Source organism: Eschrichtius robustus, chromosome 10 (genome assembly GCF_028021215.1).
Source record: "Eschrichtius robustus isolate mEscRob2 chromosome 10, mEscRob2.pri, whole genome shotgun sequence".
Lineage (NCBI taxonomy): Eukaryota > Metazoa > Chordata > Mammalia > Artiodactyla > Eschrichtiidae > Eschrichtius > Eschrichtius robustus.
Genome location: NC_090833.1, coordinates 24,533,814 through 24,552,801, shown reverse-complemented (window position 1 = coordinate 24,552,801; position 18,988 = coordinate 24,533,814). Strand labels below are relative to the sequence as shown.

General features: G+C 39.0%; 1 protein-coding gene across 2 annotated transcripts in view; it reads left to right on the top strand.

The window, feature by feature from the left end:
- ELP1 (elongator acetyltransferase complex subunit 1) overlaps window positions 1-18,766 on the top strand; it is a 62,185-nt gene extending 43,419 nt beyond the window's left edge. Inside the window, exons 30-37 of one of the 2 annotated variants that reach the window (XM_068552167.1) lie at window positions 6,570-6,632; window positions 7,022-7,082; window positions 8,617-8,730; window positions 9,436-9,547; window positions 10,938-11,065; window positions 11,449-11,603; window positions 13,755-13,830; window positions 16,592-18,766. In XM_068552167.1, coding sequence (XP_068408268.1) covers window positions 6,570-6,632; window positions 7,022-7,082; window positions 8,617-8,730; window positions 9,436-9,547; window positions 10,938-11,065; window positions 11,449-11,603; window positions 13,755-13,830; window positions 16,592-16,659 — 777 coding nt within the window. In that variant the 3' untranslated portion in view covers window positions 16,660-18,766. The remainder of the gene's footprint in view (window positions 1-6,569; window positions 6,633-7,021; window positions 7,083-8,616; window positions 8,731-9,435; window positions 9,548-10,937; window positions 11,066-11,448; window positions 11,604-13,754; window positions 13,831-16,591) is intronic. The other variant, XM_068552166.1, reaches the window with a different exon arrangement.
- Window positions 18,767-18,988: the final 222 nt, after the last annotated feature.

The following is an 18,988-nucleotide window of genomic DNA, read 5'->3' as shown; positions in this document are numbered from 1 at the left end:
TTCAGCTTTTCACCATTGAGTATTATATTGCCTGTGGGTTTGTCATAAATAGCTTTTATTATGTTGAGATATGTTCCCTCTATACCCACTTTGGAAAGGGGTTTTAACATGAATGGATGTTGAATTTTGTCTAATGCTTTTTCTGCATCTATTGAGATGGTCATGTGGTTTTTTGTCTTGCCTTTTGTTGATGTGGTGTATCACATTGATTGATTTGCGTACGTTGAACCATCCATGGGAACTTGGGATGAATCTCACTTGGTCATGGTGTATGATCTTCTTTATGTGTTGTTGGATTCAGTTTGCTAACACTTTGTTGAGAATTTCTGCCTCTGTATTCATCAAAGATATTGGCCTGAAATTTTCTTTTTTGGTGGTGTCTTTGTCCAGTTTTGGTATCAGGATGATGGTAACTTCATAGAATGTCTTTGAGAGTGTTCCCCACTCTTCAGTTTTTTGGAAGAGTTTGAGAAGGATCGGTATAAGTTCTTCATTTTATGTTTGGTAGAATTCACCTGTGAAGCCATCTGGTCCTGGACTTTTGTTTGTAGGGAGTTTTTTTTATTACAGATTGTATTTCACCTCTAGTGATTGGTTTTTCAAATTATCTGTTTCTTCTTGATTCAGTTTTGGTGGGTTCTGTGTTTCTAGAAACTTGTCCATTTCTTCTGGGTTGTCGATTTGTTGGCATTATAATTGTTCATAGTATTCCCTTATGGTTTTTTGTATTTGTGCAGTATCAGTTGTCATGTCTCCTTTTTCATTTCTTATTTTGTTTATTTGGGTTCTCTCTCTTTTCTTCTTTGTGAGTCTTGCCAGAGGCTTGTCAATCTTGTTTACCCTTTAAAAGAACAAGCTCTTTGTTTTATTGATTTTTTTCTATTGTTTTTTAAATCTTTATTTCCTCCCTGATTTTTATTAATTCCTTCCTTCTACTGACTTCATGTTTTATTTGTTCTTCTTTTTGTAATTCTTTTAAGTGGTTGGTTAGGTTGTTTATTTGAGATTTTTCTGGTTTTTTGAGTAAGGCCTGTATCACTATGAACTTCCCTCTAAGAACTGGTTTTGCTGCATCCCATAGATTTTGTATGGTTGTGTTTTCATTGTCATTTGTTTCAAGGTATTTTTAAATTTCCTCTTTGATTTCATCATTGACCTGTTGGTTTTTTAGTAGCATGTTGTTTAGTCTTCATGTAATCATTTTTTTTTTCTCATTTCTTTTTCTGTGGTTGATTTCTAGTTTCATGCCATTGTGGTCAGAAAAGATCCTTGAGATAACACCTATACTCTGAAATTTGTTGAGGCTTGTTTTGTGCCCTAGTATGTTGTCAATCCTAGAGAACGTTTAATGTGCACTTGAAAAGAATGTGTATTATGGGTTTTTTTGGATGTAATGTCCTGAAAATATCAATTAAGTCTAACTGTTCTATTGTATCATTTAGGATCTCTGTTGCCTTATTGATTTGCTGTCTAGAAGATCTGTCCATTGATGTGAGTGGGGTGTTAAAGTCTCCTACTATTATTGTATTCCTGTCAATTTCTCCCTTTATGTCTGTTAGTATTTGTTTTGTGTATTTGGGTGCTCCTATATTAGGTGAATATATGTTGACGAGTGTAAAATCCTCTTCTTGTGTTGATCCTTTTATCATTATATAGTGTCTGTCTTTATCCTTCTTTATGGACTTTGTTTTAAAGTCCATTTTGTCTGATATGAGTGTTGTGACTCCCACTTTTCTTGTCATTTCCAATTGTGATTTTCTGTTTCTTATATATTCTTACTTCTTTTCTATTTAGAGAAGACCTTTCAATATTTCCTTTAGGATAGGTTTAGTATTGCTGTATTCTTTTAGTTTCTGCTTGTCTGAGAAATTCTTTATCTTTCCTTCTATTCTAAATGATAATCTTGCTGGTTAGGGTATCGTAGGTTGCAGATTTTTCCCTTTCAGGACTTTGAATATATCTTGCCCCTCCAGTGTGGCCTCGGCAACATTTCTGTAGAGAAATCAGCTGATAGCCTTATGGGGGTCCCCTTGTAATTAACTCTTTGTTTTTCTCTTGCTGCTTTTAGAATCCTCTCTTTAACTTTTGCTACTTGTATTATAATATGTCTTGGTGTAGGTCTATTTGGGCTTACCTTGTTTGGGACCCTCTGTGTTTCCTATACCTGGGTATGTTTCCTTCTTTATGTTTGGGAAGTTTTCAGCCATAATTTCTTCAAATACATTTTCGATCCCCATTGGCATGCTTTATATTATCCCATAGGTCTCTTATATTGCTTTCATTTTCTTTTTTTTTTTAATTTGCCTTTCTGTCTGCTGTCCTGATTGGGTGATTTCCATTATTCTATTGATATCTTCTAGGTCACTTATTTGTTCTTGTGCATTATTTATTCTGCTGTTCATTGCTTTTAGTTCAGTTGTCATCTCAGCAAATGAGTTTTCGAATTTTTCTTGGTTGCACTTTATAGTTTCTAGTTCCTTTTTTTTTACAATACTCTGCATTTCTGTCAATAGCCTTCCTTAATTCTTTCAGTATTTTCATTATCTCCTTTTTGAAATTGGTGTCTATTTGACTGAAGAGGTCTGTTTGTTCTTTCAGGGGAATTCTCTTGGTCTTTTAACTGTGAGTGGTTCCTCTGCTTCTTCATTTTACTTATATTTCTCTTATTCTGTGAGTTTAGGAGAAACAGTTAGCTACTGTTGTCTTGGAGAGCTATTTATATGTGGGTCCATCCCTGTGTATCTTGTGTGGGTTTAATATTTTTGGTGCGAGGGCTGTTTTTTTATATTTTTATTTGTTTATTTGGCTATGTCAGGTCTTAGTTGTGGCACGTGGGATCTTTGTTGCGGCATGCGGGATCTCTCATTGTGGCACATGGGCTTCTCTCTAGTCGTGGCACGCGGGCTACAGAGCATGCAGGCTTAGTTGTCCCGTGGCATGTGGGATCTTAGTTCCCCGACCAGGGATCGAACCTACATCCCCTGCATTGGAAGGCAGATTCTTAACCACTGGACCACCAGGAAAGTCCCACGAGGGCTGTTTTTTTACAGATACCTGTAGCCTCTTTCCTCAGCATGTGCTGGCCATCATCCCCTTGATAGGGGATGTGCAGATATGGGAGCTAGTGCCTGGTCCTGGGGTTCTCAGTGGCACTGGCAGATCATGCACACCCCTGGAGCATGCAATGGGAGTAGAGGCGGCTCACGACCACTCCTGGAGTCCAGAAGGGTGGTGGTGGCAGCTGGTGATTACTCCTAAAGCCCAGAGGGCAGCCGTGGCTCGTGACTGCTCCTGGAGCTCGTGTAGGCGGTGTTCTGCTGCCTGAGAGCTCCTGCAGGGAAAAAGGCTGTAGTGGCAGGTCCTGCCCCTCCCCTCATGCACTGCCCACACAATGGCACCTGGCCTCTAAAGCAGCCTAGGCTTCCTCCGCGTACACTCTCAGGTGCGGTTGCACCAGACTCTAGCCTCTTCAGGCTGTTTGCATGCAGCCCACCCCAGTCGTCTACCTGGGTCTGATCTCCAAAGCCCGAGTTTCCACACCCAGCCCCCACCCATACCAGAGGACATGCGTCTTAGGCTAGGGAGTGCAGGGTGGTAGCACTGTCTGTCTCTCCATTCTAGCTGCTGCAAACCAGTTGCTGCATTCTCCTCCCAGGCTCCAAAGCTCCCCCTCTGTCCCAGCTAATCTCCCCACTGGTGAGGGGACTTCCCGGGGTACAGGAACCTTTCGTCTTTCACAGATCCCTCCCAAGGGCCCAGGTCCTGTCCCAATTCCTTTCTCACTTTCTTTTTTTTTCTTTTGTCCTACCCAGTTACATGGAAATTTTCTTGCTCTTTCAGAGGTCTGAGGTCCTCTGCCAGCGTTTGGTAGATAGTCTGTGAGAATTGTTCCACATGTATGTGTATTTCTGATATATTTGTGGGAGGGGGTGAGCTTCATGTCCTACTACTCCACCATCTTGATCACTCCTCTGCATTGACTTTTGAATGTTAAACCAATCTTGCATCCCTGAGTTAAACCCATCTTTGGTCATAATGTATGACCTATATTGGTGGATTCAAAAGTTTACTTGAGGCTTTTGTGCTTGTTCACAAGGAATATTGGTTTATAGTTTCCTTATTATGTCCAGAATATGTAAAGAACTCTTACAACTCAAGAACAAAAGGAAAAACAACTCATTTTGTTTGACATGGCCAAAAGACTTGAATAGATATTTCTCCAAAGAAGATATACAGATGGCCATTAACCACATGAAGAGATGTTCAACATCATTGTTCATTAAGGAAATGCAAATCAAAACCACAGTGAGCTATCACTTCATACCCACTAGAATTGTTTTAATCAAAAGAATGAAAAATAAGTGTTGTCAAAGATGTGGAGAAATAGGAACCCTTGTATATTGCTAGTGGGAATGTAAAATGGTGCAGCTGCTATGGAAAAGAGTTTGGTGGTTCCTCAAAAAGTTAAGCATAGTATTACCATATGATTTAGCAGTTCCACCCCTAAATATATACTCAAGAGAAATGGAAACATATGTCCACAAAGAAACTTGTACACAAATGTTTATATTTATAGAGCATTATAATAGCCAAAAGGTGGAAACAATCCAAATGTCCATCAATGACAGATGAACGGATAAATAAATTGTGATATATGCACACACACACAGACACAGGAATATTATTCAGTCATAAAAAAGAATGAAAAATTGATGCATGCTACAACTTAGATGAAACTTGAAAACATTTTGCTGAGTGAAATAAGTCACATAAAAGGACAAATATTGTATGTTTCTACTTACATGAGGTAACTAGAGTAGTCAAATTCATCTGGACAGAAAGTATAATGATGGTTGCTAGAGGCTGGGGGTAGGGGAACATGGGGATTTACTGTTCAATGGATATAGAATTTCAGTTTTGCAAGATAAAAAAGGTTTTGGAGACTGATGGTGGTGATGGTTTCACAACAGTGTGAATTTGCTTCATGCCACCAAACTGTACAGTAAATGGTTAAAAGGGTAAATTTTATATTAAATTTTACTACAATCAAAAAAAATAAGGGGAAAGAAAGGAACAAAGAACTGATACATGGTACAACTTGGATGAATCTTAAAAACATATGCTAAGTGAAATAAGTCAGACACAAAAAGTCACCTATTGTATGGTTCCTTTTTTACAATATATCCAGATTAGGCAAATCCAGAGAGACAGAAAGCAGGTTAGAAGTTACCAGGGGGTGAGAGGAGTGGGAAATAAGGAGGGATTGGTTAATGGATATGGAATGTTTTTATGTGATGATAAAAAAATTTTGAAAGTAGGGAGAGCTTGTGGTTGGTTACCAACATTGTGATAACAGTAAACACCATCGAATTACACACTTTACAACCATTCAGTGTATGTTACATGAATTTGATCTCAATAAAACACACACACTCACACATTGCCAGTCAAGCAAAACACATCCTACCGTGTTTCTCTGGGACATGTGGTATAGGCCTGCAAGGATCCTTTGGGGTCTGGGAAGAAAATGTTTAATTAATCTTTTTAATAAAAATACCTATTTAAAGTAGTATACATGTATTATAGATTGTTTAAAGTGCTGAAAGCAAATACAAGAAAATAAAAACATCTCATTCCTACCACTCAGAGATTGCTATTATTAGCACCTCCTGTTTTCTTTCTAGAGTTTTCTCTCTTCTTTCTCTTCCCCACCCCCTCTCTCCACACACACACAACGTATTTTTAACCAAAATGAAATTATGCTGTTTGTTCTGTTTGTAAATTTGGTGTGTTTGGTTATGATCTTCATCTCTCCATATTGACACATTTTAATTCATCTAATAATTACAATTTAAGTTCCCTCAATATTCCAAAATTGTTTACAGTAGATCGATCCAGATTAGATTCCAGTCTAGGGACATGTATTGCATTTTGTTAAGTCCTTTAAATCCCTTTTATCTAATGTATACACCCCCCTTTTTATGACAGAGATTACTTGAAGAAACCCAGCCAGCTGTCTCATATATTTCATCTTTTAAAAACATGTTTTGTTTTATATGCTTTTTAAGTACATTAAGTAATGTTTATTACACTCATTTATCAGTTTTTTGTAGGTTTGAAGTTGTTCAAAATAAAAAGAAAAAAATAAACATTAAAAAAGAAAAAATGGTTTAGAAGATTACTATTCTAGTCTGCCATTTTTTCAGAGTGTGCATTTGTCAATTCAGGAGCCCACCTAAACCTCCGGAATCAGATTTGGAGGTGCAGCTGGGGAAATGGGCATTTCTAACAGTCTCTCTCATGGTTTTGATGCTCAGGGATGTAGAGAGGTGATGCTTACCTTGTGCTTTGTGATCATTTCCAGAATTGACACCCATCCTTTGTCTCTTGCATCAATATCTATCGAGCATGTACTCTAGGCCAGACACCATGCTAAGAACTGGGACTGTGAGTGATAGGCTGGAAAGGCAGAGAGAGGCAGCTCTGTGGGCAGTTTTGCAGTTTATTATGGTGGCATCTAACACACTTGCTCCATTAGCCTGTTACCTTCCTTGATGTTCCCCTGTCAGGATTATGAAGAAGCTGTGCTCTTGCTGTTAGAAGGAGCTGCCTGGGAAGAAGCTCTGAGACTGGTAAGAGGACTTCAAAACTCCTCCCTGCATGAAGTGCTAAGCGGAGCAAGAGGCTGCACAGGGGAGACAGTGTCAGCCGGAGTCCCTTGTCTTCTGAGCTACTGAAATTTGTTAGAAATAGTTCAGGTTCCTGGTCTAAGGATAAGCAGTGCTTCTTAAACCATTTAAAAAATTTATTCTTGATGTTTGGAATTAGTCAGTCCTCTAAATGTGAAATATTACTAATTTTTACTGAAATGAATTGAGTTTTCATTGGCTACCTTATAGGAGGCCTACTCCTCTGGAAAATATCCTGTCACCTCTGAAAGTGATCCATTTCCAAGTATCTTAACTTTCCAGTGATTTGAAGTTTTCCTGCCTAAAATTGTTGTTGTTTTTTTTTTTTTTAGGTACACAAATATAACAGACCAGATATTATAGAAACCAACGTAAAGCCTTCCATTTTAGAAGGTGAGGGTTACATTTTAGATAGAATTCCTGATTTGGAAGTATAGAACTGTGGGGGGAGAGGGAGACGGGAGAGTACTGCCGGTGCTACTACATCCTTTAATCATGTCAGTGATGAAAGGACTCATTATATCGAGTCAATCAGAGTTCTCCACTGGGTGTGAAATTTACTTCTGACCATGGTTTTTAAGTATGCTAAGTTGCTAAATAGTAGCACATAACTTATTTGAATGTTAAAAACCTGTGATAAGATACAATTAAGAATCTTTGGGAATAGTTGGTAAACTCAAATATGAACTGTATATTAGATAATATTGTATGAAATGGTTAATTTCCTGCATTTAATAATTGTATTGTGGTTATATAGATGATATCCTGATTCTTAGAGATGCTGAAGTATTTAAGAGGGAAGAATCATATCTGCAACTTCCTCTCAAAGGGGTCCACAAAAATAAGTTGTGTGTGTGTGTGTGTGTAGAAACAGAGGAAGCCAAAAATATGGCAAAATGTTAAAAATTGATAAATCTAAGTGAAGGGTATATGTATGTACATTGAATTACTGCAACCCTTAAGTAGGTCTGAAACTTTTTCAAAATAAAAATTTTTTAAAAATAAGAAGGGATTCCCTGGTGGTCCAGTGGTTAAGACTCCACGCTTCCACTGCAGGGAGCACGGGTTTGATCCCTGGTCGGGGAACTAAGATCCTGCATGCTGTGTGGCGTGGCCAAAAAAATAATAATAATAATAAAAAGAAGAACCTTTGCAGATGATTCCTCGATAACAGATGAGTGTTATTAGTTCTAGAATACTCTGGTGTTCACTGTATCCCTTAAAAGCAAAGTGCAAAAGAAGGACATCAGTTTGACTTATAAAAGTCTTTGGGAGTAGAGGTTGATTTTAAGCTCTGCACAGTCTACCCTGTAAGTAATGTCTGGCCTGTCTGACATTAACATGTATTCATATTCTTACCCTGCCTGCTCTCTACTACCCTGTCCTACTTAAAACTGGGAGGGTTCTTTGTGTATCATTCACTTTAGGTACTCCTAGCTGGATACTGGAAGCATCCTTCCTGGCCCTATAACAATCCATCTAGCCCACTCTTACTTGGATTTTTCTCCACTAATTAGAACCGAGAAGAAGTGCTGACAGTTCATCTACAAAGACCTAATACTTACATGTTTAAGAAGCATTTCAGCGACTTTCCTCCTATTTTTGTTAACAGCTTCCTGTGCACTCCTTTTATTTACTAGTCTTCTCTTGGGTTAGATACCAAGTCTTTTGTTCAGGTGATTTTGTAAGTTTAGTGGTAGAGAGTATTCTAGGATGATGTTGATGAACTTCTAAGATCTGGAATCTCAATCTCTAGTTCTTTCTCCTATAGCAATGTTGGTCACTTCTCATTACAGAAAAAATTCTTGCTTGAAAAACCTGGTAACTTCTTTTCTTTGTTAAGCTCCAACTCCCTCACTAACCCCCCCACTCTAGTTTTATCTCTTTGTTTAAGCGTGCTCAAATTATTTTCCATCTGCACCCTTAGCCCAGAAAAATTATATGGCGTTTCTGGACTCTCAGACAGCCACATTCAGTCGCCACAAAGCACGTCTGTTGGTGGTGCGAGAGCTCAAGGGGCAAGCACAGCAGGTGCACCTGGGTGAGTGCCCGCCTGAAGACACCGACGCTTGGGGGGTGGTGAGGGGCAGCGTCGCACTTTGTCTTAGCTGCTTACTCTCCCTCCCGCAGTGTGGTGACTGTGCCAAGTGGAAGTCCGAGGCCTCTGAGGGTCTGTGAGGGTCTTTGTTGTGGGTACTGGGGAGAGCTTGGGGGCAGGACCAGGCGCCAACAGGCAGAGCTCTGCCAAACATTCCCTCCACACCCCGACCAGAGCAGCGGACTCCTGTATTTACACAGTGATCTCCGCATTTCCAGAAGTTCCTGTGCTTTTTAAAAAAAAAAAAAAAAAAAAAGACTTGCCTGGTGGTCCAGTGGTTAAGACTCTGCACTCCCAACGCAGGGGGCCCAGGTTCGATCCCTGGTCAGGGCACTAGATCCCACATGCCACAACGAAGATATTGCACACAGCAACAAAGATCCCACGTGCCACAACTAAGACCCGGCGCAGCTAGCTAGCTGGCTAGATAATAAATAAAAATGTTTTATGTAAAAAGAATAAAGTTTGGTAAAGTACTAGTTTACAGTAATAAAACTGTATTTATTATCTTATTTCATTTTGAGATCACCTTTGTACTAGTTTTCATATGTCCTTAGATATGACCTGGTTAACTGTAGTTCCCTTACCCCACTGAAGGTAAACCCTCATTTGCAGTAGTTTTCATTCTGTCTGGTTCTTCTCTTCTAGATGATGAGGCACCCCACGGTCAAGAGTCAGATCTCTTCTCTGAAACTAGCAGTGTCATGAGTGGCAGTGACATGAGTGGCAAATATTCCCACAGTAACTCCAGAATATCAGCGTATGTATCATGTTTATTCAGCACATTGACCATGCCCTGGGTATGTGGAGAAAGTACAAGTAAATAGGTCAGTTTTCCAACAGGACAGTGCAGCAGGAGGGGGAGGACATTCTTCAAGGCCCTGTGGAAGCTGTGCAAGGACCTTCCCAGCATATCTAAGAGATTAGAATCAGCTTTGACATGTTTTCTGCTGCAGCTTCGTGGCCTATGTGTTTGCCCATCACCCACATGGCACTTAACACTGGGTACTCAATTTATATATGACATCTAACTTTATTCATTTAAGAAATATTAAGTGACTATAATGTGTAGGCACTGAGAAAAATATAAAGATTATAAAGAAAAAAGATTTCACACTTCTTCAATTCAAAATTCAACTGGTCAGAAGTATAATCGAGCTAGTTGTAGTGGATGTTACCAAAACCTTTTAAGGAGATGTGAGTTATAAGAGCTTGTACTCTACCTTGGGAAACAAAACAATGCAAGATTATCTATTTAAACCAAATTGTGCTTTAGGAATTCAGAATGGAGACCTGTGAGGTTGTGTGGTGCAATCAGAAACTGCAAGAAAGCCACCTAGAAATGGGCTTTGAGAGTTGGGGTGAGAGTCCCAGACAAAACAAATGGCATAATTAAAGACCTCTGAGGCAGGAGAGAATGTGGGATTCATATCTATTTTATGATATTCAAATTCCAATCCGGTATGTCTGTTATCTTACTTCAACTTAATTTTGTTGCCTTTAAACTTATTTGGTTTTTGCTACAAAATTGAAGCTGTTTGTTGTTCTTTTCATTTTTCCACCTCTTATTATCAGATGAAATCCGATTTTATTCTGTATTTTAATCAAAACTTCAAGGCCAGGCATCACTTTTTAGGGTTTTCCTTATTACTTCCTGCCTTTTCTCTCCCAATTTAATTTTTTTTTTTTTTTAAATTTTTATTTATTTATTTATTTTTGGCTGTGTTGGGTCTTCGTTTCTGTGCGAGGGCTTTCTCTAGTTGCGGCAAGCGGGGGCCGCTCTTCATCGTGGTGCGCGGGCCTCTCACTATCGCGGCCCCTCTTGTTGCGGAGCACAGGCTCCAGACGCGCAGGCTCAGCGATTGTGGCACACGGGCTTAGTCGCTCCGCGGCATGTGGGACCTTCCCAGACCAGGGCTCGAACCCGTGTCCCCTGCATTGGCAGGCAGATTCTCAACCACTGCGCCACCAGGGAAGCCCCCAATTTAATTTTTATGTATCATTTTAACACCTTCACCGTTTTCCCCAAAATACAAATACCATCTGTATATACTCTGGTTTCCCAGAAAGTTGGTGGCCAATAGTTACATTCATTTTAATCTGTTCAGCACAAGGAGAGCCCCTTTTAAAACATCTCTAATTTCTAACAGGAGATCATCTAAGAATCGGCGCAAAGCGGAACGGAAGAAGCACAGCCTCAAGGAAGGGAGTCCACTGGAGGATCTGGCCCTTTTGGAGGCATTGAGTGAAGTGGTGCAGGGCACTGAAAAATTGAAAGGTATATTCTCAATACTGATGATTCTTGCCCACAAAAAAACATAGTAAATTCGTCACTTCAGGGTGCATTCCTGAAACAAAACTTCTCAGCCAATAGCCTAGACGTCTTCCTCTTTGGCATCCACCTACTTGAGCTGTGAGAGACTATCACTGAAACCAGGATAAAGATGGAGGAGGCACTGCTTTCCTGCTTGGCTCTAGTGGGTTTGTTTTCTTTTTGTAGTAGATATGTTGAATTATTCCAGCTTTTGGGGAGAAAGAAGAAAATGTGGGAGATATTGTAGTATGCTATTAGATATTTTCACTTGGGAAAGAAACTCCTGTTAGGATTCTAGCAGTGGAGCTGGTGATACAACTTACCACTCTCAAATTTCTTCTCTCCAGATGAAATATACCATATTTTAAAGATACTCTTTCTCTTTGAGTTTGACGAGCAAGGAAGGGAATTACAGAAGGCCTTTGAAGATACTCTGCAGCTAATGGAAAGGTCAATTCCAGAAATTTGGACTCTCACCCCCCAGCAGAGTTCAGCTACACCTGTAAGTTTTCCTCAAAGACAGAATGTGCTTTTGTTTTTTTTTTAATCACTTTGACAGGTTATTACTCTCACACAATCTCTTAATAGTGAGAGCAAAAGATTTTCCTGTTCTTAAAACATACTATACAATAGTTAAATTGTCTTAGGCTTATGTTTAAGCTGTCAGTAAGAAGATTTTATGTTTGACGGTATAGTTCATAGTACACCTTGGCCTAGGTTAAGTTTGCTTTTTATTTCTTCTTTCTGCATGAAACTGCTGTCATGGAGAAGTTGGGAAAGTCAGATGGTTGCCCCTGACCTTCAGTGAGATTGGTCAGGGTAGGGGGCAAGCTAGGACCAGAATTGGCTTCTCACCTCTCTGTTCAGACTTATGGATGGGATCTGAGTTCTTTAAAGGAAGCCCAGACAATTGCTTTTTCTCTTGTTTTACGGTAAATTTGACTTGTCACTTCTATGTTGTTGTAACAAGCTTGCTAATCATGTTAAAGCTGTTTGTGTCCCATCAAGAATTCTAATGTATTGTCATCTGTTTATTGTGTATATCTGCTCAGTTTCTTACATCTCAGGTCTGTTGTTCAAAGTTTCAATTTTAATTCAGAAAGGCTGGTTTATCAGTCAGAGTCCATTAAGGAAAAACAGGAACCACAGCTGTTATTTTATCAGAGAGAGTTTAATATATGGAACTGGTTAACCAAGTACTAGAGGACTGAGAAGGCAGAAAGTGAACACAGAGAAGGAACACTGAGATTGTAACTGTGGGCAGCCGCTTGTACCCCTAAGGCCGAAGGAACGAAAGGAAGAGTTTGGGATTCTTAGAATTTAGACGCTTGGCGGTGAGGCCCCTGCAGAGCTGGTTCTTGAACCTCGGAGAAGGGGGTGGCAGCCAGCTGGTGCTGGTATTGCCGAGGGGGCAGGATGAGGCTGGGTCTAAGTGTATAGAAATAAACAGAAAACTGGAACGAACAGCTGCTGCGGGGTACAGAGCTACTGTTGAGTGAAAGCAAGCGAACAAGGGAACAAATTCCCTCTCCTTCCTCCGTCCAGCCTTGCCCTGTCCTTCTGGTGTCTGCTATTGTTGGAGCATAACAGCTGTCAAAGGAGGGGTGTTTTCTCAGGCCCCCCAGTCCCAGCATCACGAGCAGTGTATAGATAGGAAGGGTGGGTTTGGAGCTGAGAGAGAGGCTGGAAATCGGCTCATAAGCTTACTGGGTCTTGATTTCCTCAGTTATGAATGGGGATAATACTCCCCTGTATACTTCACTGGAATGTTTTGAAGGTTTGATGAGAGGGTAGATATAAAAGCATTTTACAAACCATAAAGATAAAAGCAACTGAGAATTAGCCCCTCATAAATACTTGAATTTACTATAATCAGTATTTCCTAGAAGAAATGTGATCACCTTCAGAACTAGTGGTTTCGAGGCTAACAATTTATAATGCTTCCCCATGCCCTCCCTTATCCTCGTCTATTCAGATCATGTTAACATCTAAGATACCAACTTACGAGTCTTCTAGGGGAAATGCCCAGGAAAATTGTGTTTCTGCTTTGGTTGGTAAAGCATGATAATGTCATATGTGCAGGATACCACGTGGTACAGTCACACGGCAGTGCTTTGAGCACGTGACATCACTGCTGAGAGTGCGCCAGGAGAGAACAGGCAGACCTGAGTGAAGCGAGGCGGAGGGCCTGGAGTGTGCCTGCTGAGGCTCGAGCGGGCATGGAATTCCTGCAAAGTCTCTTGTTTACCTTGAACACATGTGCAAGTTTGCATTCTCCTCCATGATATGCACAGAATTGTTTTAATGTAAAAATTCTCACAAATCTTTGAGTACAGCCCTGGTGCTCTGTGTATTCTATAACCTCTTATTATATCCCCTCCCCCCAGGGTATGGCTCACTTATTTGGAAAGGACCAGGCATATATCACTGAGATTTTCTTTTTCTGTTTTCCCCCCATCATTACCTTGTCCTTCTGGTGGACAGGAGATGTAGAGGTCTGAATTGAGACTAGAGAAACTGGCAAATTAAAATCACATATGTGTTTGATACCATAATGAAAATGAAAGGCTGTTTATTGCTGGTAGAGATTTACTATTTGCAGTCAGCAGAAGTATAAGATAATCTTTGCTGATTCAGTCTACTTTCTACTTAGGTTCTAGGTCCCCATTCTACTGCAAATAGTATCATGGCCTCTTATCAACAAGAAAAGACTTCAGTTCCTGTTCTTGGTTAGTATTTTTTTCTCTCTAAATTATTATAGTACTAAGCAGAAGGAGTATCTTTTTGTAAGTGTTGAGATGGTTAGTAGTATAAGGAGAGATTGGAGAATCACTACTGTTTTCCTCAGTTCTAAGATTCTATCTTTAGTAAAATTAGTTTAATGCCTTTAGTGTTGGGATCCTGGGTTGGCGGGTAAGAAATCCAATGTGACATTAAATGTATAATTAAAAAAAAATTGTTCTGACATACACGCTTGTCAATGCAATGGCATACACTAGTCCATACAGACACATCACAGTTGAAGAAGTGTGACGCCTAAACGGTCTAATTTGCACATACATTTTAAGGATTAATCTGAATCATCCTTTTTGGCTATTGGCAGTTTTGCATTGTGTCTTGGGGACATTTTCATATTCCTTGCTTAAGAGCTGGACCATTTTAGTCATACTTAGGATTAACAGTACAATTTGAAAACAAATCCAAAGAAGATTAGCATTTCATCTGCATTTTCTGTTGAATTCCTAAAATGTTTTGTTTCTTTGTGGTGGGGGGAGAGGATTCTCACCAGTTAGGTTACATATTCCTCAAAGGTAAAAGCCCTAAAGGCTTTCTTTTGAAAGTTGGTTAAAAACCTTTTGACAGATCAATTTGGTGCCACAGTATTTGCCCTTCATGTGGATCCGTCAAGCATAGCAACTTCTTTTTAGCTTTGAAAAGGTGGCAGTTTTTACGGCTGCTATTTGCATTTCTGGCATGTGAGAGGCAATGTTCCGCGATTTTTTCATTTAAATGCTCTACTGTGGTAGCATTTTGATGACATTTGAAGTAGCCTTTGTGGGAGCCATGTCAAGTTTAACTTTCATGGCTTATGTTGCTACCAGGAATAAATTAACCACCTTCCGTTCCAGCTAAGCTCATATATGCAGACAGTTAACTGCTGTATCCCTAGATCCCCTTCTTCCTGGAGGCTGGCAAGCTGCCTTTGGTATCAGTCCCAAAACGTACACTTATTTCTGAGATGCTACAATTCATCTCAGACCAGAGACTGTTTGGTAATTGTTTAGTTTGTAATGTGTCTAATCCAGTTGTGATTTCTGTCCCCTCTTTTCCTCACTGCTGGCTTGACGCTGACCTTCAGGTCAAGTTCAGTCACACCTTTCTCTAGGGTGGTCCAGTTGGCTTTATTAAAGGGCACTTCCATTTCCCAGCTGAGCCTTAAAGACTTCAAAATTTTGAGGCTCCTCATTATCAGAGTATGTATTATCCGTGTCCCTGTGTAGGAACACTAGTGTAGATTGTGTAGGAAGGGAGAAGTTCTCATAATCCAAAAAGAGGCGAATGAGCTACTAACAAAATTAGTTCCTCTCCAATATTCCTCACCTGCCCCTTCCCAGCTAACAGTAGTAGTAGGGGATCAGTGACTTGATGGGGCATTTTCTGATTGTTTCATGTTAAGATGCAACGTAGTACCATGCAGGTTGATTGCAAGTCTGCAAAAATGTAATCCATTTCATAAAATGGATTAACATTTTACCACAGTAGTGCTTAAATCACAGCCAAATTGGACTTGTTACAGTTGATAACAAAATTGCTTCAAATGAGTATGATTTGACTATCGAAGGATTAAGAGAAGTCCTTGGAAAAACTGATAAAGCCCTCAAATTATTTTTGTGAAATGACTCTCTCTGTGCTGTGAAATTCAAACATGGAAATGTGAAAGATGTCATGTCCTGCTGTCATACAGTTTGTCAGAATAATTTCTTTCCTCCCAATAAGTCAATACTTGGTATTTATTTTTGGTTAAGTCTAAGAATCAAATATAATTGTAGTTATGCCTAATTTTTTAAAATAAGATACACTATTTTCAGAACTTGTTTCTTTTTTAAAAAAAGATGGAGTCTCTTTCAAAGTTTACCCACTATTTAACAAAATTATGGAGCTTGTTGACAATGAATTTAAGTAGGCTTTTCCAATATTATAAATAAGCAAAACCTCTTGTGGTCTTTTTGTCTGCATAGGTTTTGTTTGGGGGTGTAGAGAGTAGTAATTGTATATGAAATTATAAAACTGTTATGATTAGTAGAGAAAATCTGGATTGTACACTATGGCAAAGAAAATTAAGATTTAATAATTTCTAGTCATACATGTGTACCATGTATATGCGTATAATGAAAACCATGTTTTTAAAACATTTTATCTTGAGCATTTTTCACACATTTCAAAATATTCATGTAAATAATTTTTCATGTCTGTATGGGTCATATATACAGATGTACCATGAATAATACTGAGAAAGACCATCTTTATATATGCATGTTTTCTCATGTCTCTACTTCCTGTATATGATTCCTACTTAGATAAGAGACTCCAAAATCTAACTGAAAGAGGGCCTGAGAGTTTTATCTAACAGTGACAAATTTCCCCCAACCATCGCCCGCCTCCTCCATTTATTTATTTTTTTTAAATATGGACATTTTTATTGATCAGTGTGTTTGCAGAAATTTTTATCATGAAGCATTTTCCGTCCATTAACTTTACTTACTGAATACATGCCACTACTTTTTTTTACTCTTATAATTGATGTAAATTTTACATACAGTAAAATTTACAGATCTTAGGTGTATAGTTTGATGAAACATTAACTCTGGTTCTGATGGTCGTCTTGTAGGTGCAAAGCCCAGTTGTCTAATTTTAGTTAGAGTTACTTGCCTCAGCTGCCGCCAAGAAAAAATAGTGTGCCTATCACAATTTCCCTCTCCTTTCTTTCAGATGCTGAGCTTTTTATACCACCAAAGATCAACAGAAGAACCCAGTGGAAACTGAGCCTTCTAGAGTGACTCTGACCCCAGTTAGGAGGGCTCTGGCAGAGAAGACTTTTCCTTCCACTCCTCACTCCTCGAGGCCTGGCTGTTGGGAACTGGGGAGAGTAAGACCATCTACTTTAGCATTACAGAGAGCTGCTCTGTACAGCAGACCTCAGCAGACACCAATTCTATTTTATTTTGCATATAATCTTAATCGTTAGCAAGGCTTTAAGCTTTAACCCATATAGCATCATTTTGTAAAAATTACTGTTCTTCTGTTTAGTGCTGATTGAGAGCATATTTCTGGTATTTATGGTAATCAGGACATTGGGTTTCATTCCCAGCTTCAGGTCTGAATCATATTGGGACCTTAGACAAATCACAGAATTGATTTGTGCCTCAGTTAACTGGGAATGTTTCATGACTGCTACCTCAAAAGTGTGAAGAAAAGTTAAATAATGTTTTCGAATTGTTTTATGTTCCTTGAGGAAAGCCTTATGTATAAACAACTAATGGCTATTAGTGCTCCCAACAATAGGTCGAATTTAATCATTTAAATGACTTCACCTTGAACTAAAGCAAAATGAAAAGTGAAATCTATCCTTTGATATTCTAAGCTTTCCTATGCTGACAGCGCTTATTTTGTAATACCTTACCAGGTCATGTGCTTCCAGTTATAACTGGTTTGAGCCTCCTATCACTACAGTGTCCATACGGACTATTTTTATGGCCTGTGAACGTTCTGCTACAGTTAGCAGTGTTAGAGCTGGAACAGATTAGAATTTCTGAAACAGTATTGCGTACATTTGGGATGGTGAGCTGTGTGCATCATAGGCATGAGCGGTAGTAAGTTACTCCTTTTTCTCCAAATGTTGCTTCTTTTAACATAATGTTTTTGTCAGTATCTAGGTCATTTCATTTATTTTTCTTTATGGTGCTTAACTGACCTCTGTCTTTTAGTTATTTTCTTTGGAAGAAATGAGAATGTTCTCTCTTTTTGGTGAGTCTAGAAAAAAGCTCAGTTCATTTTGACAGTAGTTTGTGGCTGACTCTTGGGTAAGGTTAACAATCTCTTTCATGCTTTTAATACCAGAACCAGACCTCTATTACTCTACGTAAACTAACAGGAAGTCAGAGTATAGGTATACCCAGAATTGTGTAACTAAAGAAGCCTTTCCCTAGTATAGCAAAATGTAAACCTTAGAATCTTGGTGTGTTCACTGTCTAATTCAACTTTTCTGTGTGTCTGAAAATTGTCACAAAATAATAGAAAAAGTAGGAGAAGAATATCTATAATTAAGTGCCCAACGTTGAAAGGCTGCAAGTGCTTTGTGACTACTCTTTGGTGTGGATTAATGAACATGGTACCTTACATGTCATTTTAATATATTATAGTGCTCTTGCTATGGATAATAGTAAAGGGACCCATGCAGATGGGTGGGAAATAGAAGTAAATGTGTCTGTTGATATTGGTGTGACTTTGCATGGATGTTCACTTTCCTTGAAATAATGTATTGAAGCAGCAAAAAAGAATTTGTGTGAATACAAATTACTATCAATTACTCTCTCTCTCTCTCTCTGAGCAAGATGGAATTTTATTCATTTGGAGTAGAAGCAGGTGAGAGCAGACCTTCCAAACTGAAGGCCAAGTCAGGGGTGAATTCATGGGGAAAATGCTGTGTATGGGCAAAGGAGAAACTCCTGGGAGTTGTGAATGCTTAATTTGGGGGAAAGATTCTGTCAAGTTCTAGAGAAGAGTATATAATTCTTCCCCCACATTTGGCCTCTTCCCAAAGCAAATTCATGCAAGAAGCTAAAAGCCTCAGTTATTTAGTTTGTTCCATGGAGTCAGCTTTGTTCAGATGCTCCAGACATCAAGAGGAAACTTGCAGAGGACTTTCTCCGATAAATAAAAGCACATTTTAAATTTAGACTTTTTTTAAAAACAGAGGCAGGAGCTAATGTTTTTATTATGTCTTTATGAGTATAGCTTGGTGTAATTTCTTAGCATTGCTGCGTATTTTAAAACAAATTTATTTTCCATATGTATCTACATATATACACACGTGCACACATCTGAGGGATTCTTCATAGTCATAATTGAAGAGGATTTCTTAAAAATAAATAAAACTTTAAGGCATTTTGAGTTTATTTTTGTGCATGGTGTAAAGGTATGTTCTCACTTCATTGATTTACATGCAGCTGTCCAACTTTCCCAGTACCACTTGCTTAAGAGACTGTCTTTTTCCCATTTTATATTCTTGCCTCCTTTAAGGTTTAATTGACCATAGGTGTGTGGGTTTATTTCTGAGCTCTCTATTTTGTTCCATTGATCCATGTATCTGTTTTTGTGCCGGTATCA